The following is a 20303-nucleotide window of genomic DNA, read 5'->3' as shown; positions in this document are numbered from 1 at the left end:
GGTAAGGTACGGTAGTGTAGTGTAAGGTAGGATAGGATAGGGTAGGGTTATATTGGGTAGGATTTGATAGGATTGGGTAGGGTAGGATAGGATTGGGTAGGTTAGGATAGGATAGGTTAGTGTAGGATAGGATTGGGTGGGATAGGATTGAGTAGGTTAGGATAGGATAGGTTAGTGTAGGATAGGATTGGGTGGGATAGGATTGGTTAGGTTAGGGTAGAATTGGGTAAGTTAGGGTAGGATAGGATTGAGTGGGTTAGAGTAGGATATGATTGGGTAGGTTAAGGTAGGATAAGATTGGGTAGGTTAGGGTAGAGTAAGGTAGTGTAGTGTTGGGTAGGATAGGATTGGGTAGGGTAGGGTAGAATTAGGTAAGTTAGGGTAGGGTAAGATTGGGTAGGGTAGGGTAGGATTGGGTAGGGTAGGGTAGGGTAAGATTGGGTAGGGTAGGGTAGGATTGGGTAGGGTAGGGAAGGATAAGATTGGATAGGTTAGGGTAAGATTGGGTAGGTTAGGGTCGGATTGGGTAGGTTAGGGTAAGATAAGATTGGATAGGTTAGGGTAAGATTGGGTAGGTTAGGGTAAGATTGGGTAGGTTAGGGTAGGATTGGGTAGGTTAGGGTAGGATTGGGTAGGTTAGGGTAGGATAAGATTGGATAGGTTAGGGTATGATTGGGTAGGTTAGGGTAAGATTGGGTAGGTTAGGGTAGGATTGGGTAGGTTAGGGTAGGATTGGGTAGGTTAGGGTAGGATAAGATTGGATAGGTTAGGGTAAGATTGGGTAGGTTAGGGTAGGATTGGGTAGGTTAGGGTAGGGTAGGATTGGGTAGGTTAGGGTAGGGTAGAATTAGGTAGGTTAGGGTAGGATAAGATTGGATAGGTTAGTGTAGGATTGGGTAGGTTAGGGTAGAATTAGGTAAGTTAGGGTAGGGTAGGATTGGGTAGGTTAGGGTAGGATTGGGTAGGGTAGGGTAGGATTGGGTAGGTTCGGGTAGGATTGGGTAGGTTAGGGTAGGGTAGGATTGGGTAGGTTAGGGTAGGGTAGAATTAGGTAAGTTAGGGTAGGGTAGGATTGGGTAGGTTAGGGTAGGATTGGGTAGGTTAGGGTAGGGTAGGATTGGGTAGGTTAGGGTAGCATTGGGTAGGTTAGGGTAGGGTAGGATTGGGTAAGTTAGGGTAGGGTAGGATTGGGTAGGTTAGAGTAGGGTAGGATTGGATAGGTTAGGGTAGGATTGGGTAGGTTAGGGTAGGATTGGGTAGGTTAGGGTAGGGTAGGATTGGGTAGGTTAGGGTAGGATTGGGTAGGTTAGGGTAGGATTGGGTAGGTTAGGGTAGGGTAGGATTGGGTAGGTTAGGGTAGAATTAGGTAAGTTAGGGTAGGGTAGGATTGGGTAGGTTAGGGTAGGGTAGGATTGGGTAGGTTAGGGTAGGGTAGGATTGGGTAGGTTAGGGTAGGGTAGGATTGGGTAGGTTAGGGTAGGATTGGGTAGGTTAGGGTAGGGTAGGATTAGGTAAGTTAGGGTAGAATTAGGTAAGTTAGGGTAGGGTAGGATTGGGTAGGTTAGGGTAGGGTAGGATTGGGTAGGTTAGGGTAGGATTGGGTAGGTTAGGGTAGGGTAGGATTAGGTAGGTTAGGGTAGAATTAGGTAAGTTAGGGTAGGGTAGGATTGGGTAGGTAAGGGTAGGGTAGGATTGGGTAGGTTAGGGTAGGTTAGGGTAGGGTAGGATTGGGTAGGTTAGGGTAGGACTGGGTAGGTTAGGGTAGGATAAGATTGGATAGGTTAGGGTAGGATTGGGTAGGTTAGGGTAGAATTAGGTAAGTTATGGTAGGGTAGGATTGGGTAGGTTAGGGTAGGGTAGAATTACGTAGGTTAGGGTAGGATAAGATTGGATAGGTTAGGGTAGGATTGGGTAGGTAAGGGTAGAATTAGGTAAGTTAGGGTAGGGTAGGATTGGGTAGGTTAGGGTAGGGTATAATTAGGTAGGTTAGGGTAGGATAAGATTGGATAGGTTAGGGTAGGATTGGGTAGGTTAGGGTAGAATTAGGTAAGTTAGGGTAGGGTAGGATTGGGTAGGTTAGGGTAGGATTGGGTAGGGTAGGGTAGGGTAGAATTAGGTAGGTTAGGGTAGGATAAGATTGGATAGGTTAGGGTAGGATTGGGTAGGTTAGGGTAGAATTAGGTAAGTTAGGGTAGGGTAGGATTGGGTAGGTTAGGGTAGGATTGGGTAGGTTAGGGTAGGATTGGGTAGGTTCGGGTAGGATTGGGTAGGTTAGGGTAGGATAAGATTGGATAGGTTAAGGTTGAATAGGATTGGGTAAGGTTGTAGAACAGGGTAGAGTAAGGTAATGTAGTGTTGGGTAGGATAGGATTGTGTCGGATAGGGTATAATAGGGTACAGTAAGGTAAAGTTGGGTAGGATAGGATTGGGTAGGTTAGGGTAGAACAGGGTCGTAAGGTAGGAGTGGGTAGGATAGTATTGGGTAATGTTGGGTAGAATAGGAGAGCGTTGAAATTGCATTTTTTGTAAATTCAGGTGTTGGGGTAATTTTAATCTTTATCTCTGGGTGAAAAACAGATAGTGAATCGATTGGCCAGAGAAAAACGGGCTGCCAATTGGCTAGTGCTCGTTTTTGGCCAGATATCGCAACACAGGTGGGAAGACGAAATGCCATAGAGACACTGTAAAGGCCAGGTTGTAATTTTGTAATATTAATCCCCACAGCTAGGAAACACAGCCCATGATGCCAGCATATCTGCAAGCTCGGTTTAAATGAATGTGAGGTTGCGACACCGAGTACCAGGTGCCTACAATTGAATAGGTGTGAACACGATCGGGCTGTGCTCCCAATCACACACTGGGACTCATCCATGGATCCAAGAGGAGATCCTAGCGGTCATTGGCTCGCATTTTTACTGGTCCTATCTCCTCACCACGTAAAGGACATTTCTGTTTCTCCTGTTCGCATCCCCATCTGGGGTACTATATTCAATTCTGGGCACTGCCCCTCAGGAAGGATATGTTGGCCCTGGAGGGGGTGTAGTGCAGAATGACCAGAATGATACCAGGGCAAAAAGGATTAAATTATGAGGAAGGCTGTACAAACTTGGCTTGTATCCACCTGTGGGAGAAATATCACCAACGATGTCTCTGCAAGATCCTGCAAATTCCCTGGGAAGACTGACACACCAACATTAACGTCCTCGACCAGGCCAACATCCCCAGCATTGGAGCACTGACCACACTCGATCAGCTCCGGTGGGCCGGCCACATTGTTCGCATGCCAGACGTGAGACTCCCAAAGCAAGCGCTCTACTCGGAATTCCTTCACGGCAAATGAGCCAAAGGTGGGCAGAGGAAACATTACAAGGGCATCCTCAAAGCCTCCCTGATGAAATGCAACATCCCCACCGACACCTGGGAGTCCCTGGCCAAAGAAGTGGAGGAAGTGTATCTGGGAGGGCGCTGAGCACCTCGAGTCTTGTTGCCGATGGCATGCAGAAATCAACCACAGGCAGCGGAAGGAGCGTGCGGCAAACCAGTCCCACCCACCCCTTCCCTCAACCAGTGTCTGTCCCACCTGTGACAGAGACTAATTCTCGTATTGGACTGTTCAGCCACCTAAGGACTCATTTTTAGAATAGAAGCAAGTCTTCCACGATTCCGAGGGACTGCCTATGATGATGATGATGTATCCCCCTGAGTTTTGGAGATTGAGGGGTGATCTGAGTGAGGTGTTTAAAATTGTAACAGGATTTGATAGGGTAAACACAGAGAAATTACTTCCTTTGGTGGGGGGGAGTCCAGAGGGGACATCATCGTAAAATTAGAGCCCGGCCATTCAAGAGTGAAATCAGGAAGCACTGTTCACACAAAGGGGAGTGGAAATCCAAAACTCTCTCCACCAGAAGGACAGGAGCACAAGAGGACAGGAGCGAGGCAATTCAATACACAATAAAATACCTTTTTTTTCCCACAGGGAACTCTTTTTAGAGCAAGGGAAAAAGATTTCTGGGCCGATAGGACTGCTCCCCACCGGCTGGACCCGCTGCAATCCCAGGCCGAATAGGCCCCCACTCAGTCCTGCTCCCCCTGCGAGTTGAAGTCTGGGAGTGGGGGAGCCATTCGGCCCAGGATTGCAGCGGGTCCAGGGATTTCACATTTTAACTGCTGGATTGTATGGTGTGGAAATGAGCAGGTTAATCATTTTGGGGTACAGAATACAGCAGTGATCAACTGCTAATGATGTCTATGTCTTGGGGTAAAGTTGTTTTATGATCGCTAATCCCTCAGTGCGAATGTCATTATGAATCAAAGACAGGAGCGGGCTTCAGCTTGCTTCAGCGTCTCTGGTTGCCCTGGCAACTTCAGCTTTTCGCGCATGCCCAGAGAGTTTTTATCGCAAACTAACATCGGAGAGCACTGCGCCAAATTCAAATCATTCTTTGGCGAAAGTCCCGATTTTTTTTCCAGCACAAAAAAATCGTCGAAACATCCTCCTGGGCACCAAAAATCGGCAAAGAGGAAAATAGAACCCAAAGCCCCCTAGGTCTAGACTCTTCAGCCAGGGGAAACAACCTCTCAGCATCTACCCTGTCAATCCCTCTGAGTATTTTGTACGTTTCAATGTGATCACCTCATTCTTCTAAACTCCAGAGAGTATAGGCACATTCTGCTCTATATCTCCTTATAGGACAACCCTCTCATCCCAGGAATCAATCTACTGAACCTTTGTTGCACCCCCTTTAAGGCAAGTATATTCTTCCTCAGAATAGGATATCGAGGGATGTGGGGTTAAAGGCGGGTAAATAGATTTACGGTATAATTCAGCCGCGATCTCATTGAATGGTGGAGCAGGCTCGAAGGTGCTGACTGCTCCACTCCTATCCCTCTGCTCCTATGCCCTAGATGAGCTGCAGTACTCAGTGAGTCTTGGAGGTGAGTGCAGTGCACTGCATCATTATTGCACTGTAACAGTGAGAAGGGGCATTTGGCAAGTGGGGTTTTCTGAAAAATCAGGAATAACCCCTGAAACGTTGCTGATTTCTTTCTCATGACGGGATCCTTCCCTTTGCATTGCAATGATCGAAAGGGGCAGAGGATACTGAAAATCAGTCGGGCACAATCACCTCTTGTCTGCTTCAAACTCACTTCGGTGATCCCACACTGTTTCACCTCCTTGCAGCTCTTTATCATCTTCATCGGCAGTCCCTCGGAATCGAGGAAGACTTGCTTCCACTCTAAAAGTGAGTACATAGGTAACTGAACAATCCAATACGGGAATTACAGTCCCTGTCACAGGTGGGGCAGACAGTGGTTGAAGAAAGGGTGGGCGGGGAGTCTGGTTTGCCGCACGCTCCTTCCGCTGCCTGCGCTTGTTTTCTGCACGCTCTCGGCGACGAGACTCGAGGTGCTCAGAGCCCTCCTGGATGCACTTCCTCCACTTAGGGCAGTCTTTGGCCCGGGACTCCCAGGTGTCGGTGGGGCTGTTGCATTTTATCAAGAAGGCTTTGAGGGTGTCCTTGTAACGTTTCCTCTGCCCATGCTCTTTATAAAAACTAATTCACAGGCAATAGCAGTTCCCTCCACTCACACTGTCCCCACTTACCCCGGACAACTGCCTCTACCGGGCAAGTGCCACTACCCACATGCCATCACCATCGGTGTCAATTATAACTGCACCACTTTAAATTCTATTTCGTGCAGTTAATTAGCTGTTTGCACCTTGTTAAAGTGCAATTACCTGTCATTAAGTCGTAAAAGCCACCCCCCCCCGCCCCCACCATACACCTCCGTGGCCTCTAGACCCCTGCCACTGGGTCAGCCCTCTCTGGCCAGCTTGCTGAGCTGGACACCTTCCGGCTCAGTGTGGAAGTTGACACGGCAGTCAGACCGCCTCTAAAACAGATCCAGTCTTTAATCTATGATTTTTTTAATTGAAATATTGCTGAGTTACCATCATGCGCTGGTTCAAATTCTGGAGCCTAACAATTAGTCATTGCACTGTAACCAGGGATTATACTGCTTCACCCTCACACTGCCCAGAGTGGTGCAATCGCTTGACTGCCATTAATTCTGAATTTTGTCTTAATCGTACATAGAACGACGGCTTAATCTAAAATACACATATACCAGTTTTTAACCATTTGATTCTGCAATATCTCTCAAAATAAATAATGACATAGAACCAATGCACAGACACAGGCCAATCGACCCAACTGGTCCATGCCGGAGTTTATGCTCCAACCAGCCTCCTTCCACTCTATTCACTTCATTTCACCCTATCAGCATATCCTCTATTCCTTTCTCTCTCAAGTGCTCATTCAACTTCCCCTTAAATGCATCTCTGCTATTTGCCTCACCCACTCCGTGTGGTAGCAAGTTCCACATTCTCATCACTCTCTGGGTGAAGAGGTTTTTCCTGAATTCTTTATTGGGTTCATTAGTGACTATCTTGTATTTATGGCCCATAGTTAGCATCACTGAGCCAGCATAAAACCCGGTGCAGTAACCTGGTCACCTAACACTGGCCATCGCGTCTAGCGGGCATGTCGCATTTGCACAACTGCGCTTGCTGTATGCCAGCTACACCGGCTATCGCGTATAGCGAGCACATCGCGTTTGCACAACTGCGCTTGCTGTATGCAGTGGGAACTGTAAACCCATTCTCCATGAAAGGAGGCACCTCCTGGCTTTTGCTTATTGTCCGCTCCTCTCCAGATCATGTGCTCGTCTAGTTCTGATGCAGCGCATACATTCAAGCTCCCCCCCACCCCACCCACCACCCTGTCTTTTCTCTTTCCAGATGCTGGTGGGTCTGCTGTGTATTTTTCCAACATGTTCTGGTTTCAGTGCAGTAAACCCAGAAAGTCTCGATTTACTGCTTTCACCACAGACCGAGTGAGGCTGCTATGCGGGGATTCACAGTGGGGTCAATATACATAGGAACATAGAAACATAGAAAATAGGTGCAGGAGTAGGCCATTTGCCCTTCGAGCCTGCACCGCCATTCAATAAGATCATGGCTGACCATTCTCTCAGTACACCTTTCCTGTTTTCTCTCCATACCCCTTGATCTCTTTAGCCATAAGGGCCATATCTAACTCCCTCTTGAATATATCCAATGAACTGGCATCAACAACTCTCTGCGGTAGGGAATTCCACAGGTTAACAATTCTCTGAGTGAAGAAGTTTCTCCTCATCTCAGTCCTAAATGGCCTACCCCTTATCCTAAGACTGTGTCCCCTGGTTCTGGACTTCCCCAACATCGGGAACATTCTTGCCGCATCTAACCTGTCCAGTCCCGTCAGAATCTTATACGTTTCTATGAGATCCCCTCTCATCCTTCTAAACTTCAGTGAATAAAGGCCCAGTTGATCCAGTCTCTCCTCATATGTCAGTCCTACCATCCCTGGAATCAGTCTGGTGAAATTTCATTGCATTCCCTCAATAGCAAGAACGTCCTTCCTCAAATTGGGAGATCAAAACTGAACACAGTATTCCAGGTGAGGCCTGTACAACTGCAGTAAGACCTCCCTGTTCCTATACTCAAATCCCCTAGCTGTGAAGGCCAACATACCATTTTCCTTCTTCACCGCCTGCTGTACCTGCATGCCAACTTTCAATGACTGATGAACCATGACACCCAGGTCTCGTTGCACCTCCCCTTTTCCTAATCTGCTGCCGTTCAGATAATATTCTGCCTTCGTGTTTTTGCCCCCAAAGTGGATAACCTCACATTTATCCACATTATACTTCATCTGCCATGCATTTGCCCACTCACCTAACCTGTCCAAGTCACCCTGCAGCCTCCTAGCATTCTCCTCACAGCTCACACCGCCACCCAGTTTAGTGTCATCTGCAAACTTGGAGATATTACACTTAATTCCCTCATCTAAATTGTTAATATATATTGTAAAGAGCTGGGGTCCCAGCACTGAGCCCTGCGGCACCCCACTAGTCACTGCCTGCCATTCTGAAAAGGACCCGTTTATCCCGACTCTCTGCTTCCTGTCTGCCAACCAGTTCTCTATCCACATCAGTACATTACCCCCAATACCATGTGCTTTGATTTTGCACACCAATCCCTTGTGCGGGACCTTGTAAAAAGCCCTTTGAAAGTCCAAATACACCACATCCACTGGTTCTCCCTTGTCCACTCTGCTAGTGACATCCTCAAAAAATTCCAGAAGATTCGTCAAGCATGATTTCCCTTTCATAAATCCATGCTGACTTGGACCGATCCTGTCACTGATTTCCAAATGCGCTGCTATTTCATCCTCAATGATTGATTCCAACATTTTCCCCACTACAAATGTCAGGCTAACCGGTCTATAATTAACCGTTTTCTCTCTCCCTCCCTTTTTAAAAAGTAATGTTACATTAGCTACCCTCCAGTCCATAGGAACTGATCCAGAGTCGATAGATTGTTGGAAAATGATCACCAATGCATCCGCTATTTCTAGGGCCACTTCCTTAAGTACTCTGGGATGTAGACTATCAGGCCCTGGGGATTTATCGGCATTCAATCCCATCAATTTCCCTAACACAATTTCCCGCCTTATAAGGATATCCTTCAGTTCCTCCTTCTCACTAGACCCACCATCCCCTAGTACATTCGGACACATTGAGTAATAACAGTCCGTAATAAATCAAATCAATTCTCCAAGCTCATGCAAAACTGATGTATTTGAATAATAAAAGAGCAGCGATTCATTCCTTGTTTTATGAGAAGAAGGGAATGTAGCCATGAGGACATTAAAAAGATTAAGTGTCCGAAATCAGTGACACCCAAGGCCCGCCCAAGTGCCTCCCAAGGACCACCGATGGTCGCCGACAGACCCGGCGGTACTTTGCCAGGAAGACTCCACTAAAAGTGGTAGCAGTACCGCTCGGCGGCAAATTAACGGCTTACGCCTTTAACCTAGGCGGGAGCTCTCAATCCTGGCGGCAAAGGCTCTTGCCGCCCAAGTGCCGCCGAGGATGGAGCAGGGCCCAGGGAGGGTGGAAAACCTGAAAATAAAAATCATTACAAAGAAAAAAAAACATTGGAACACCTTCAGGGGACCCCATCCAGGTAAGTCACTGTAAAAAAATGTTTTTAATGATGTTCATAGAAAACATAGAAACATAGAAAATAGGTGCAGGAGTAGGCCATTTGGCCCTTTGAGCCTGCACCACCATTCAATAAGATCATGGCTGATCATTCACCTCAGTACCCCTTTCCTGCTTTCTCTCCATACCCCTTGATCCCTTTAGCCGTAAGGGCCAGATGTAACTCCCTCTTGAATATACCCAATGAACTGGCCTCAACAACTCTCTGCGGTAGGGAATCTTTTATCGCAGGTCTTCTTATTACCATTGGGGTTAGACCAGCCTCTGGGGCCACTCCCGCCCGCACAAATCGGGCAGCTCGGCGGGCGGGAGGTCACTTACGCTACTTGGCCGTCAGCGGGCGGCTCCCGGCGGTGTTTCCCTCCTGCCCGCTCCAGCCCAAGTGGAAACTGGCACAGAGGGGAGACCAGAGGCAAAGCTCGGCTGCAGTCGGCGGCAGTGGCTGGCATTGGGCGGTAAGGCCACCAATATCGGGGCCTAAGGATATTATGCACCCAATTAAATTTATAATACCAACCTGTCTGGAAACATGTAGGGGCAGAAATTCGGGCTGCTTAGCCTGGGGGGGGGGGGGGGGTGGGGGCTGCACTAAGGGGTTAGCGAGCAGTCGGGGTGAATGCAGCAACACCCGTGAACTTCAGTGCCAGTTTAACGCTGGTGATAACTCTTACTGTGTCTGGGCCTCGAGCGCCTTGCAGATCGTGACATCATAAAATGTAACTGCCCTGGATGTGAAATTTGCCCCCCGCCCCCCCGTTGTATCGACGGGCGTGAACAATGGCAGGAAGAAATGGCGTAGTCAGCTCGGCTGGCCACTTGGGGTGTGCTAATTAAAGGGAATGGTTTTCGGGTCGGCCAACCTTTATTATTGGCACCAGTCTGGTGCCCGGCTGAAAGTTTTCGATGTTTCCTGGGCAACATTGTGTGTGTCTCTGAGGCTCCAGTTGTATCGCTTCTCGGCCTCGGTGTGGATGTCATCAGCCAGGTGGCTAGGCCATATCGGTTATCACCAAGCATCCAGTATTGTCTTTGTGGCTGACTCTTAAAGATGTCAGAGACAGCGCTCTCACGCAGGATGTGAGCCTCTTCGAAGGTGCCCGGACATTTGGCATTCACTGCCATGAAGATCTGGCTGTGGTCGACAACTAGTTGGACCTTCAGGGAGAGAAATGCTCTGTGTCCTGAGAAGGTGGCCACATTGCAATGTGAGTGCACTGTATAGCTCCCTGCACCCTGGGGAACTTAGCAATGAGGTAGAATGTTTCAGCCCTGTCAGTCTGAGCCTCCGTGGTCATGGGTATTATATATGTATACTTGCAGTTACTGTGTACAGCCACCAGAGGGCTCATCCCATGGAGTCCCAAGGGATTCCATAATCCCTTGGGAGCACAGGTATTTAAGGAGGCCTCACAGGTTGGAGAGGCACTCTGGAGACCTGCATTAAAAGACTAAGGTCACACTTTACTTTGAGCTCACAGTGTTCAGTCTGACTCTTTCTCCATACACAACAACTGGTGATAAGATACACATAGCAAACTCAAAGATGCAGAGAACAGTGGGCATCCTGGAGAAATTTTTAGAGGGAGATGATTGGGAAACCTTTGTGGAGCGACTCGACCAATACTTCGTGGCCAACGAGCTAAATGGGGAAGAGAGCGCTGCCAAACGAAGGGCGATCCTCCTCACCGTCTGTGGGGCACCAACATATGGCCTCATGAAGATTCTGCTCACTCCAGTGAAACCCATGGAGAAATCGTATGACGATTTGTGCACACTGGTCCGAGAGCATTTGAACCCGAAGAAAAACGTTCAGATCGTGAGGCACCAATTCTACACCTACAAAAGGTCTGAAGGCCAGGAAGTGGCGAGTTATATCGCCAAGCTAAGACGCCTTGCAGGACATTGCGAATTTGAAGGACATTTGGAGCATATGCTAAGAGACTTTTTCGTACTTGGCATTGGCCACAAAACCATACTTCGCAAACTTTTGACTGTAGAGACCCCACCCTTGAGCGGCCATAGCAATAGTCCAGGCGTTCATTGCCACCAGTGACAATACAAAACAAATCTCTCAGCACACAAGTGCTGCTACAAGGACTGTGAACAAAGCGATGTTGTTTTCGAATTGTAACGTACAGGGCAGGTCACACATACCTGCAGCTACACGTCCGCAGATGTCTCAGAGTCCACCATTAAGGGTGATGAATGCAAGGCCATTAAGACCTTGTTGGTGCTGCGGGGGTGATCATCATTTCCATTTATGCCGCTTCAAAGAGTACATTTGCAAGGGCTGTGGAACAATGGGACACCTCCAACGAGTGTGCAGGCGAGCTGCAAACCCTGTTAAACCTGCAATCCACCATGTTGCAGAGGAGGACAGATCCACGGAGGATCACGATGAACCAGAGCATCAGATAGAGGAGGCAGAGGTACATGGGGTGCACACATTCGCCATGAATTGTCCCCTGATAATGCTGAATGTTGAACTAAATGGACTCCCAGTGTCAATGGAGCTGGACACGGGTGCGAGCCAGTCCATCATGGGCAAAAAGGCTTTCGAAAGGTTGTGGTGCAACAAGGCCTCAAGACCAGTCTTAACTCCAGTTCGCATGAAACTAAGAATTTACACGAACGAACTGATTCCTGTAATCGGCAGTGCTACCGTAAAGGTCTCCTATGATGGAGTGGTGCACAAGCTACCACTCTGGGTGCTCGGCAGGAGCTGGCTGGGAAAGATATGCTGGAACAGGGACGACGTCCGACGCTATCGCCCACTGACAACACTTTGTGTGCCCAGGTCTTAAACAAATTTCCTTTGCTGTTCGAGCCAGGCATCAGGAAATTCCAAGGAGCAAAAGTGCAGATCCACCTAATTCCGGGGGCGCGACCCATCCATCACAAGTCGAGAGCAGTACCATACACGATGAGAGAAAGTGTAGAGATCGAGCTAGACCGGCTGCAAAGAGAGGGAATCATTTTCCCGATCGAGTTCAACGAGTGGGCCAGTCCTATTGTCCCAGTCCTCAAGGGAGACGGCACCATCAGAATCTGTGGCGATTACAAAGTAGCTATCAATCGTTTCTCCCTGCAAGACCAATACCCACTACCAAAGGCCGACGACCTCTTTGCAATGCTGGCGGGAGGAAAGACGTTCACGGAGCTGGATCTGACTTCAGCCTACATGATGCAGGAACTGGGGGAATCATCGAAGGCCCTCACCTGCATCAACAAGCACAAAGCTCTTTTTGTTTATAACAGATGCCCGTTTGGAATCCGATCGGCGGCGGCGATATTCCAGAGAAACATGGAAAGCTTACTGAAGTCAGTCCCGCACACTGTGGTCTTCCAGGACGACATCTTGTTCACAGGTCGGAACACAGTCGAGCATCTGCAGAACCTGGATGAGGTTCTTAATTGACTCAACCGCATGGGGCTCAGGTTAAAACACTCGAAGTGCGTTTTCCTGGCACCTGAAGTGGAGTTCCTGGGAAGGAGGATTACAGCGGACGGCATCAGGCCCACCAACACGAAGACGGAGGCAATTGAGAACGCACTGAGGACACAGACCATGACGGAGCTGCGGTTATTTCTGGGACTCCTGAACTACTTTGGTAACTTCTTACCGGGTCTCAGCACACTGTTAGAACCACTCCATCTCTTACTACGAAAAGGGGATGAATGGGTTTGGGGCAAAAGCCAAGAAAATGCCTTTGTAAAAGCGATAAAATTGTTATGCTCAAACAAATTGCTTGTGTTGTATGATCCATGTAAGTGTTTGGTGCTAGCATGTGATGCGTCGTCATATGGCGTCGGGTGTGTATTGCAACAAGCTAATGATTTCAGGAAACTGCAACCCGTTGCTTATGCATCCAGGAGTCTGCCTAAGGCTGAGAGAGCCGACAGCATAATTGAGAAAGAAGCGACAGCGTGTGTCTATGGAGTAAAGAAAATGCATCAATACCTATTTGGGCTAAAATTCGAATTGGAAACTGACCATAAGCCACTTATATCCCTATTCACGGAGAGTAAAGGGATAAATACCAACGCATCGGCCCGCATCCAGGGATGGGCGCCCACGTAGTCCGCATACAACTATGCCATCCACCACAGGCCAGGCACAGAAAATCGCGCCGATGCTCTCAGTAGGCTGCCATTGTCCACCACGGGGGTGGAAATGGTGCAGCCCGCAGATCTAGCCATGGTTATGGAAGCATTTGAGAGTGAGCAATTACCCATCACTGCCTGGCAGATCAAAACCTGGACAAGCCAGGACCCCTTATTATCTCTAGTCAAAAGCTGTGTGCTTCACGGGAGCTGGTCCAGTGTCCCAGTGGAAATGTAGGAAGAGATGAAGCCATTCCAGTGGTGCAAAGATGGAATGACTATACAGGCAGACTGCTTCTGTGGGGCAATCGAGTCGTGGTCCCCAAGAAGGGCAGAGACACCTTCATCAATGACCTCCACAGTACCCACCCAGGCATCGTAATGATGAAAGCGATAGCCAGATCCCACGTGTGGTGGCCCAGTATCGATGCGGACTTAGAGTTCTGCGTTCACAGATGTAATACATGGTCGCAGTTAAGCAATGTACCCAGGGAGGCACCGCTAAGTTTATGGTCTTGGTCCTCCAAACCGAGGTCTAGGGTATACGTCAACTATGCAGGCCCGTTCTTGGGTAAAATGTTCCTTGTGTTTGTAGACGCGTACTCCAAGTGGATTGAATGTGAGATAATGTCGGCTAGCATGTCCGCTGCCACTACTGAAAGCCTGCGGGCCATGTTTGCCACACACGGCCTACCCGATGCCCTGGTGAGCGACAACGGGTCATGTTTTACCAGTGCTGAGTTCAAAGAATTCATGACCCGTAACGGGATCAAACATGTCACATCTGCCCCGTCACAAACATAGGTCCCCTGCAGTCAGAATCAGGGGAAGTCATAACGGGGAACAAAGAAATGGCAGACCAATTGAACAAGTATTTTGGTTTGGTATTCACTAAGGAGGACACAAACAACCTTCCGGATATAAAAGGGGTCAGAGGGTCTAGTAAGGAGGAGGAACTGAGGGAAATCCTTATTAGTCGGGAAATTGTGTTGGGGAAATTGATGGAATTGAAGGCCGATAAATCCCCAGGGCCTGATGGACTGCATCCCAGAGTACTTAAGGAGGTGGCCTTGGAAATAGCGGATGCATTGACAGTCATTTTCCAACATTCCATTGACTCTGGATCAGTTCCTATCAAGTGGAGGGTAGCCAATGTAACCCCACTTTTGAAAAAAGGAGGGAGAGAGAAAACAGGGAATTATAGACCAGTCAGCCTGACCTCAGTAGTGGGTAAAATGATGGGATCAATTATTAAGGATGTCATAGCAGCGCATTTGGAAAGAGGTGACATGATAGGTCCAAGTCAGCATGGATTTGTGAAAGGGAAATCATGCTTGACAAATCTTCTGGAATTTTTTGAGGATGTTTCCAGTAAAGTGGACAAGGGAGAACCAGTTGATGTGGTATATTTGGACTTTCAGAAGGCGTTCGACAAGGTCCCACACAAGCGATTCATGTGCAAAGTTAAAGCACATGGGATTGGGGGTAGTGTGCTGACATGGATTGAGAACTGGTTGTCAGACAGGAAGCAAAGAGTAGGAGTAAATGGGTACTTTTCAGAATGGCAGGCAGTGACTAGTGGGGTACCGCAAGGTTCTGTGCTGGGGCTCCAGCTGTTTACATTGTACATTAATGATTTAGACGAGGGGATTAAATGTAGTATCTCCAAATTTGCGGATGACACTAAATTGGGTGGCAGTGTGAGCTGCGAGGAGGATGCTATGAGGCTGCAGAGTGACTTGGATAGGTTAGGTGAGTGGGCAAATGCATGGCAGATGAAGTATAATGTGGATAAATGTGAAGTTATCCACTTTGGTGGTAAAAACAGAGAGACAGACTATTATCTGAATGGTGACAGATTAGGAAAAGGGGAGGTGCAATGAGACCTGGGTGTCATGGTACATCAGTCATTGAAGGTTGGCATGCAGGTACAGCAGGCGATTAAGAAAGCAAATGGCATGTTGGCCTTCATAGCGAGGGGATTTGAGTACAGGGGCAGGGAGGTGTTGCTACAGTTGTACAGGGCCTTGGTGAGGCCACACCTGGAGTATTGTGTACAGTTTTGGTCTCCTAACTTGAGGAAGGACATTCTTGCTATTGAGGGAGTGCAGCAAAGATTCACCAGACTGATTCCCGGGATGGTGGGACTGACCTATCAAGAAAGACTGGATCAACTGGGCTTGTATTCATTGGAGTTCAGAAGAATGACAGGGGACCTCATAGAAACGTTTAAAATTCTGACGGGTTTAGACAGGTTAGATGCAGGAAGAATGTTCCCAATGTTGAGGAAGTCCAGAACCAGGGGTCACAGTCTAAGGATAAGGGGTAAGCCATTTGGGACCGAGATGAGGAGAAACCTCTTCACCCAGAGAGTGGTGAACCTGTGGAATTCTCTACCACAGAAAGTTGTAGAGGCCAATTCACTAAATATATTCAAAAGGGAGTTAGATGAAGTCCTTAGTACTAGGGGGATCAAGGGGTATGGCGAGAAAGCAGGAAGGGGGTACTGAAGTTGCATGTTCAGCTATGAACTCATTGAATGGTGGTGCATGCTGGAAGGGCTGAATGGCCTACTCCTGCACCTATTTTCTATGTTTCTATGTTTAAACCAACGTCCAATGGTCAGGCAGAGAGAGCAGTGGAAACCATCAAGCAAGGCTTGAAGAGGGTAACTGAAGGCTCACTGCACACTCACCTATCCCGAGTCCTGCTTAGCTACTGCACGAGACCCCACTCACTCACTGGGATCCCACCTGCTGAACTGTTCATGAAAACAGCACTTTAGACAAGGCTCTCTTTAGTTCACCCAGATCTACATGAACAGGTAGAGAGCAGGCAGCTTCAACAAAGTGCATTCCATAATAGCGCAAATATGTCATGCGAGATTGAAATCAATGATGCTATATTTGTATTAAGTTATGGACAAGGTCCCAAGTGGCTTCCTGGCACTGTCTTGGCCAAAGAGGGGAGCAGGGTGTTTCCGGTTAAACTTTCAAATGGACTCATTCACCAGAAACACTTGGACCAAATCAAACTCAGATTCACGGACTAACCTGAGCAACCCATTTTGGACCCTACCTTTTTTGTTCCCCCAACATACACACCAGTGGCAACCGGCACCACGGTTGACCATGAAGCAGAACCCATTATCCACACCAGCCCTGCAGGGCCCAACACACCAGGCAGCCCAGTAAGACCAGCTGCAAAGCAGCCCAGCGAGGGCCCCATAAATGATTCAACAACATCAGCTTTCACGCCGAGACAATCAGGGCAAGAAGGGCCCCAGATCGACTCACATTGTAAATAGTTACACGATTGACTTTGGGGGGGGTGGGGGGTGAGTGTTGTTATATATGTATACTTGCATTTACTCTGTACAGCCACCAGAGGGCTCATCCCCGGAGTCCCAAGGGATCCCATAATCCCTTAGGAGCACAGGTATTTAAGGAGGCCTCACAGGATGAAGAGGCACTCTGGAGACCTGCAATAAAACACTAAGGTCATACTTTGAGCTCAGTGTTCAGTCTGACTCTTTCTCCATACACAACAATGGGGAAGCTGATAAAGTCCATCCTTCTCGCGTACAGGGCTTCCGTGGCCTGTCTAATGCAGCGATGGGTTGCATGGTGAGACAGAGGGCAAATCTCGACTGTAGAGGCCCGAAAGGAACCGGACGTGTAGAAAGACAGTGCTGCAGTGACCCTGACCTCGACCGACACTGATGTCCTGATGGCAGGCTGCATATGTGGCCTGATGAGCTCACATATTTCATTGATCACCACCTTGTGGAAGCGCAGTCTCCGAAGGCAGGTGTGGTCAGAGACGTCGAGGTAAGACCTCTTTTCCCTGTACGTGTGGGGTGTGTATGGTCTGGCCCTCCTCCTCATTCTTGCACATCTTAAATTGGAGACATAATGATGTGCATCACACATTGAGCCATCTGCACTCTGCAGCATCTGCGTATTAATCGATGCAGGCCGAGAAATGGCTGGCCCCATTGCAATGAAAGTACAGTAGTGATTGATCAGAAGCAATAATTTCTCACTAAAATACACCTAGAGGAAACCCCCCCAATAGTCCAGAGTCTAAAAATATGTCTGTTGAGATGGTCACTTCTCCTGAGAAGAACTCCAGAGTCAATCCAAACTCCCCGAAGTTGAAGCAGCCTTTTGAATGAAGCGATCTGTGATTTTAAAAATGGCAGCCACATCGCTGGCTTTAGTTCAGAACAGTTCCACTTTTTCTGGGCGAGCGATATTGTGGGCAATATGTGTGCGAGGTGGTGAAAGTGACACTGGGCGATCTCCTGGGCGTTAGTTTCGGAAAATGTGGTCTTTAGGACAAAAAGAAATGGCCGGGTAATATTATTGAACCTCGCCGTTAATTCCGTGCTGGGCGATATTATGGGCGTTGATTTCGACCATTCTGATGATTCCACCCAAAAAAAGTGGATGGGCGGTAATATTTTTTCCCGGCATTAAGCACATGGGAAAAGTAACGCTCGGCGATAAGTTTCCAAAAAATGCCCGTCAGTTTCCAATTTGTGCCAAAATGGGTGTTATACGTCATTTCAGAGTTAAAATGGACAATAAGTGGGCGTTATGCATGACAAAATAATGGAGGATCTAGCCCTATATCCCTTTGCAGAGGGCACTGATTTAAGGTCACCTGTCCTACTATCTCCTATTGTGGCTCTGTGTCAGATTCTGTTTGGTAACGCTCCTGTGAAGCACTTTGGGACATTTTAGGACGTTAAAGCTGCTATGAAAGTTATCGTGTGGGAAGCGTTACAAGAAGTAAGTGTGACACTTCCAAGATGTACATGCTACATGCAAGATTTTTAATACATTATAGGTACTTTTTTCTGTTCTCTACAGGTGCCTTTAAAAGTCTCGCTCACCTCTGGGAAATCGTGGGGTTCAATGAAAGAGCTGAAAGATATGGAGAGTCCCAGCCAGTAACAATGTCAAGGCGTGGTTCAGGGTATTGGCCAATGTTTTAATGAGCACCAATTATCTTCCTGCTTTCATTGCTCCTAATTTGTTTCTGTAACTTGGGGCAAAACCAGGAGCCCTGAACTGGTTTACCAGATTATATTGATTTAAAATGAGTTCAATTGATGTAATCAGCAAAAATGTTTCCAAGTAGCCCGTTGGTTGCACTGTGCGTTGAAGCACAACGTTTCCTCATAGTTTGTTCGGAAACACCTGGGGCTAGAAATTCGGTGTGATAGCGCCATTCACGAGGGTCGGACAGGGGCGCTAAAGGGTTTGAGTCACGAGCGACGGCATTAGCGCTGCTCAGCAAATTCGGTGTGCCGGTACCGGTGGCGCAGAGGAATATTGCCCGGGAGCGTCGCGCCGGAGGACAACGCCCCCGGTATCGACAGCATTCAAAATTTGTTTTGCGCTGAGCCCGTAGCGCCCCCTAGTGACTCCGCCACAGAAAGCTGACGTGTGGAGCTGTCCCGGGGGCACTAAGGGAAGGATGAAGTAAGTGCGATTGATTATTTTTTTGCAAATTAACTTTATTTGGGGTGAGTAATGTATCGGGAATGTTTTTTGTGTTTTTTGTTCCGATTCTTTTTTTGGTCGGGAGGCCTCCCTCAGGACGCCATGAAGCCGGCACTTTCACACGGGATATTCAGTTGCTCACCCAGCCTAGCGCCCTAAGAGAAGTGTGGAACACCCCCCTAGCGCTCCACTCCACTGTCAGGGCGCAACCGATCAATTTTTTAGCTGCCGACGCAAACCATTTTCCACCGCTAGATTTAGCAACCGCCCAACATTAGCGCCTTAAAAATCCTTCAACCGAATTTCCAGCCTTCGAGGTTGACGACTTTTGCTGGGTAACAATTAACAGCCTGCAAGCAGTGTGCACGCTAATGCAGCCAGTTGCTCGAAGGGGTGTCCATCTAGGCCTCCCGGGAAGAATTTGTAGCTGAAGTATAAAACGAGGAGAAAAGTAACATTGATGAAAATTGAGGGTATTGCTGTGGCAGCAGAGATCAAGTCCCAACACACCTCACGGCCAAGCAGCTGTACAATAGTGTCGGTAACTTTCCCCTGCTTGTATTAATGTTCTTTCCCCCCCCTCCCCGCGCCGTTTAAATTATAATTTGTGCACCGATTTAGCACTTAAAATGTAGAAATAACTTCCTTCAGTCAGTGGCATGGTTGAAATGTCCTCACACGGCTGTGCTAGTCGGTTTAAGTTCTCCCTCTGATGAGGTTCAGACCACTGGGGAATCCCGCATTATGAGTTCTCCAAGGTCAATCACTGACCTTGGGGAAAGTCGCAGCCCTTTTGTATCTCACCCCCACTCACGTTGTTTCAGCATGAGTAATACTGGTGGCAGAGTGGCGTCTGAATATGGAGGGAATGGGGCGGGGGTCTCTCAGCAATGCCCCACTCCCCCCACCAGACACTGAAAGAACAACGCATTGATTCAGCAGCCATAATGGGGCAGGAGAGAAGTAGGTAAACTATCTGTTCTGTTTTGTAAAGTGCAGATGAATGAAAGCACGGCACTGCTTTGCTGATTCTATCGGGGAAAGTCAATTCCCCCAAGATATCACACCTGACGTGACCCACACCCCTGCAGCCCTTAAAGAGAAGCCTTTCCGAGGAACCCATGTGCTGAAGTCCAGCCCTCGGTGTTCGAGTGGACCAGAATTGTTCACAGGTTGATGACCACTGCGTTGTCATGTGTTGAGCGTTTTTTTTTGTGTTGTAAGTGTTTCAGAAAGCTCCCTTCATTAAATCTGCTGACTCGGTTCATTTATACTCTTGTGTTTTGCTCCAGTTCCTGTTGCTCAAGTCCGCCCTCCTTGGAGTTCAGACAAAGTAGAGTAAAAGTAGTACACTAACAATAATGTAAAACATATGGAAACATCCCCAATGTACAAATCCCAAGCACTCTGACGCCCTAATCAACTAAAGTCTCTTGATTATAAGGCTATAAATATGTACATATATTATATAAATAGTCATAGAGTACAAAAGCCAGAATATTATACTAAACCTGTGTTAAACACTAGTTCGGCCCCAGCTGGAGTATCATAGCATCATAGAAAATTACGACG

General features: G+C 48.0%; 1 protein-coding gene across 1 annotated transcript in view; it reads left to right on the top strand.

Moving 5' to 3' along the window:
- Nucleotides 1-16969, top strand: part of poln (polymerase (DNA directed) nu) — a 520953-nt gene extending 503984 nt beyond the window's left edge. Inside the window, exon 24 of the mRNA XM_070877627.1 lies at nt 16806-16969. Coding sequence (XP_070733728.1) covers nt 16806-16940 — 135 coding nt within the window. The 3' untranslated portion in view covers nt 16941-16969. The remainder of the gene's footprint in view (nt 1-16805) is intronic.
- Nucleotides 16970-20303: the final 3334 nt, after the last annotated feature.

The sequence above is a fragment of the Pristiophorus japonicus genome, chromosome 1 (genome assembly GCF_044704955.1).
Source record: "Pristiophorus japonicus isolate sPriJap1 chromosome 1, sPriJap1.hap1, whole genome shotgun sequence".
Lineage (NCBI taxonomy): Eukaryota > Metazoa > Chordata > Chondrichthyes > Pristiophoridae > Pristiophorus > Pristiophorus japonicus.
This window is presented reverse-complemented; position numbering and strand designations above follow the sequence as displayed.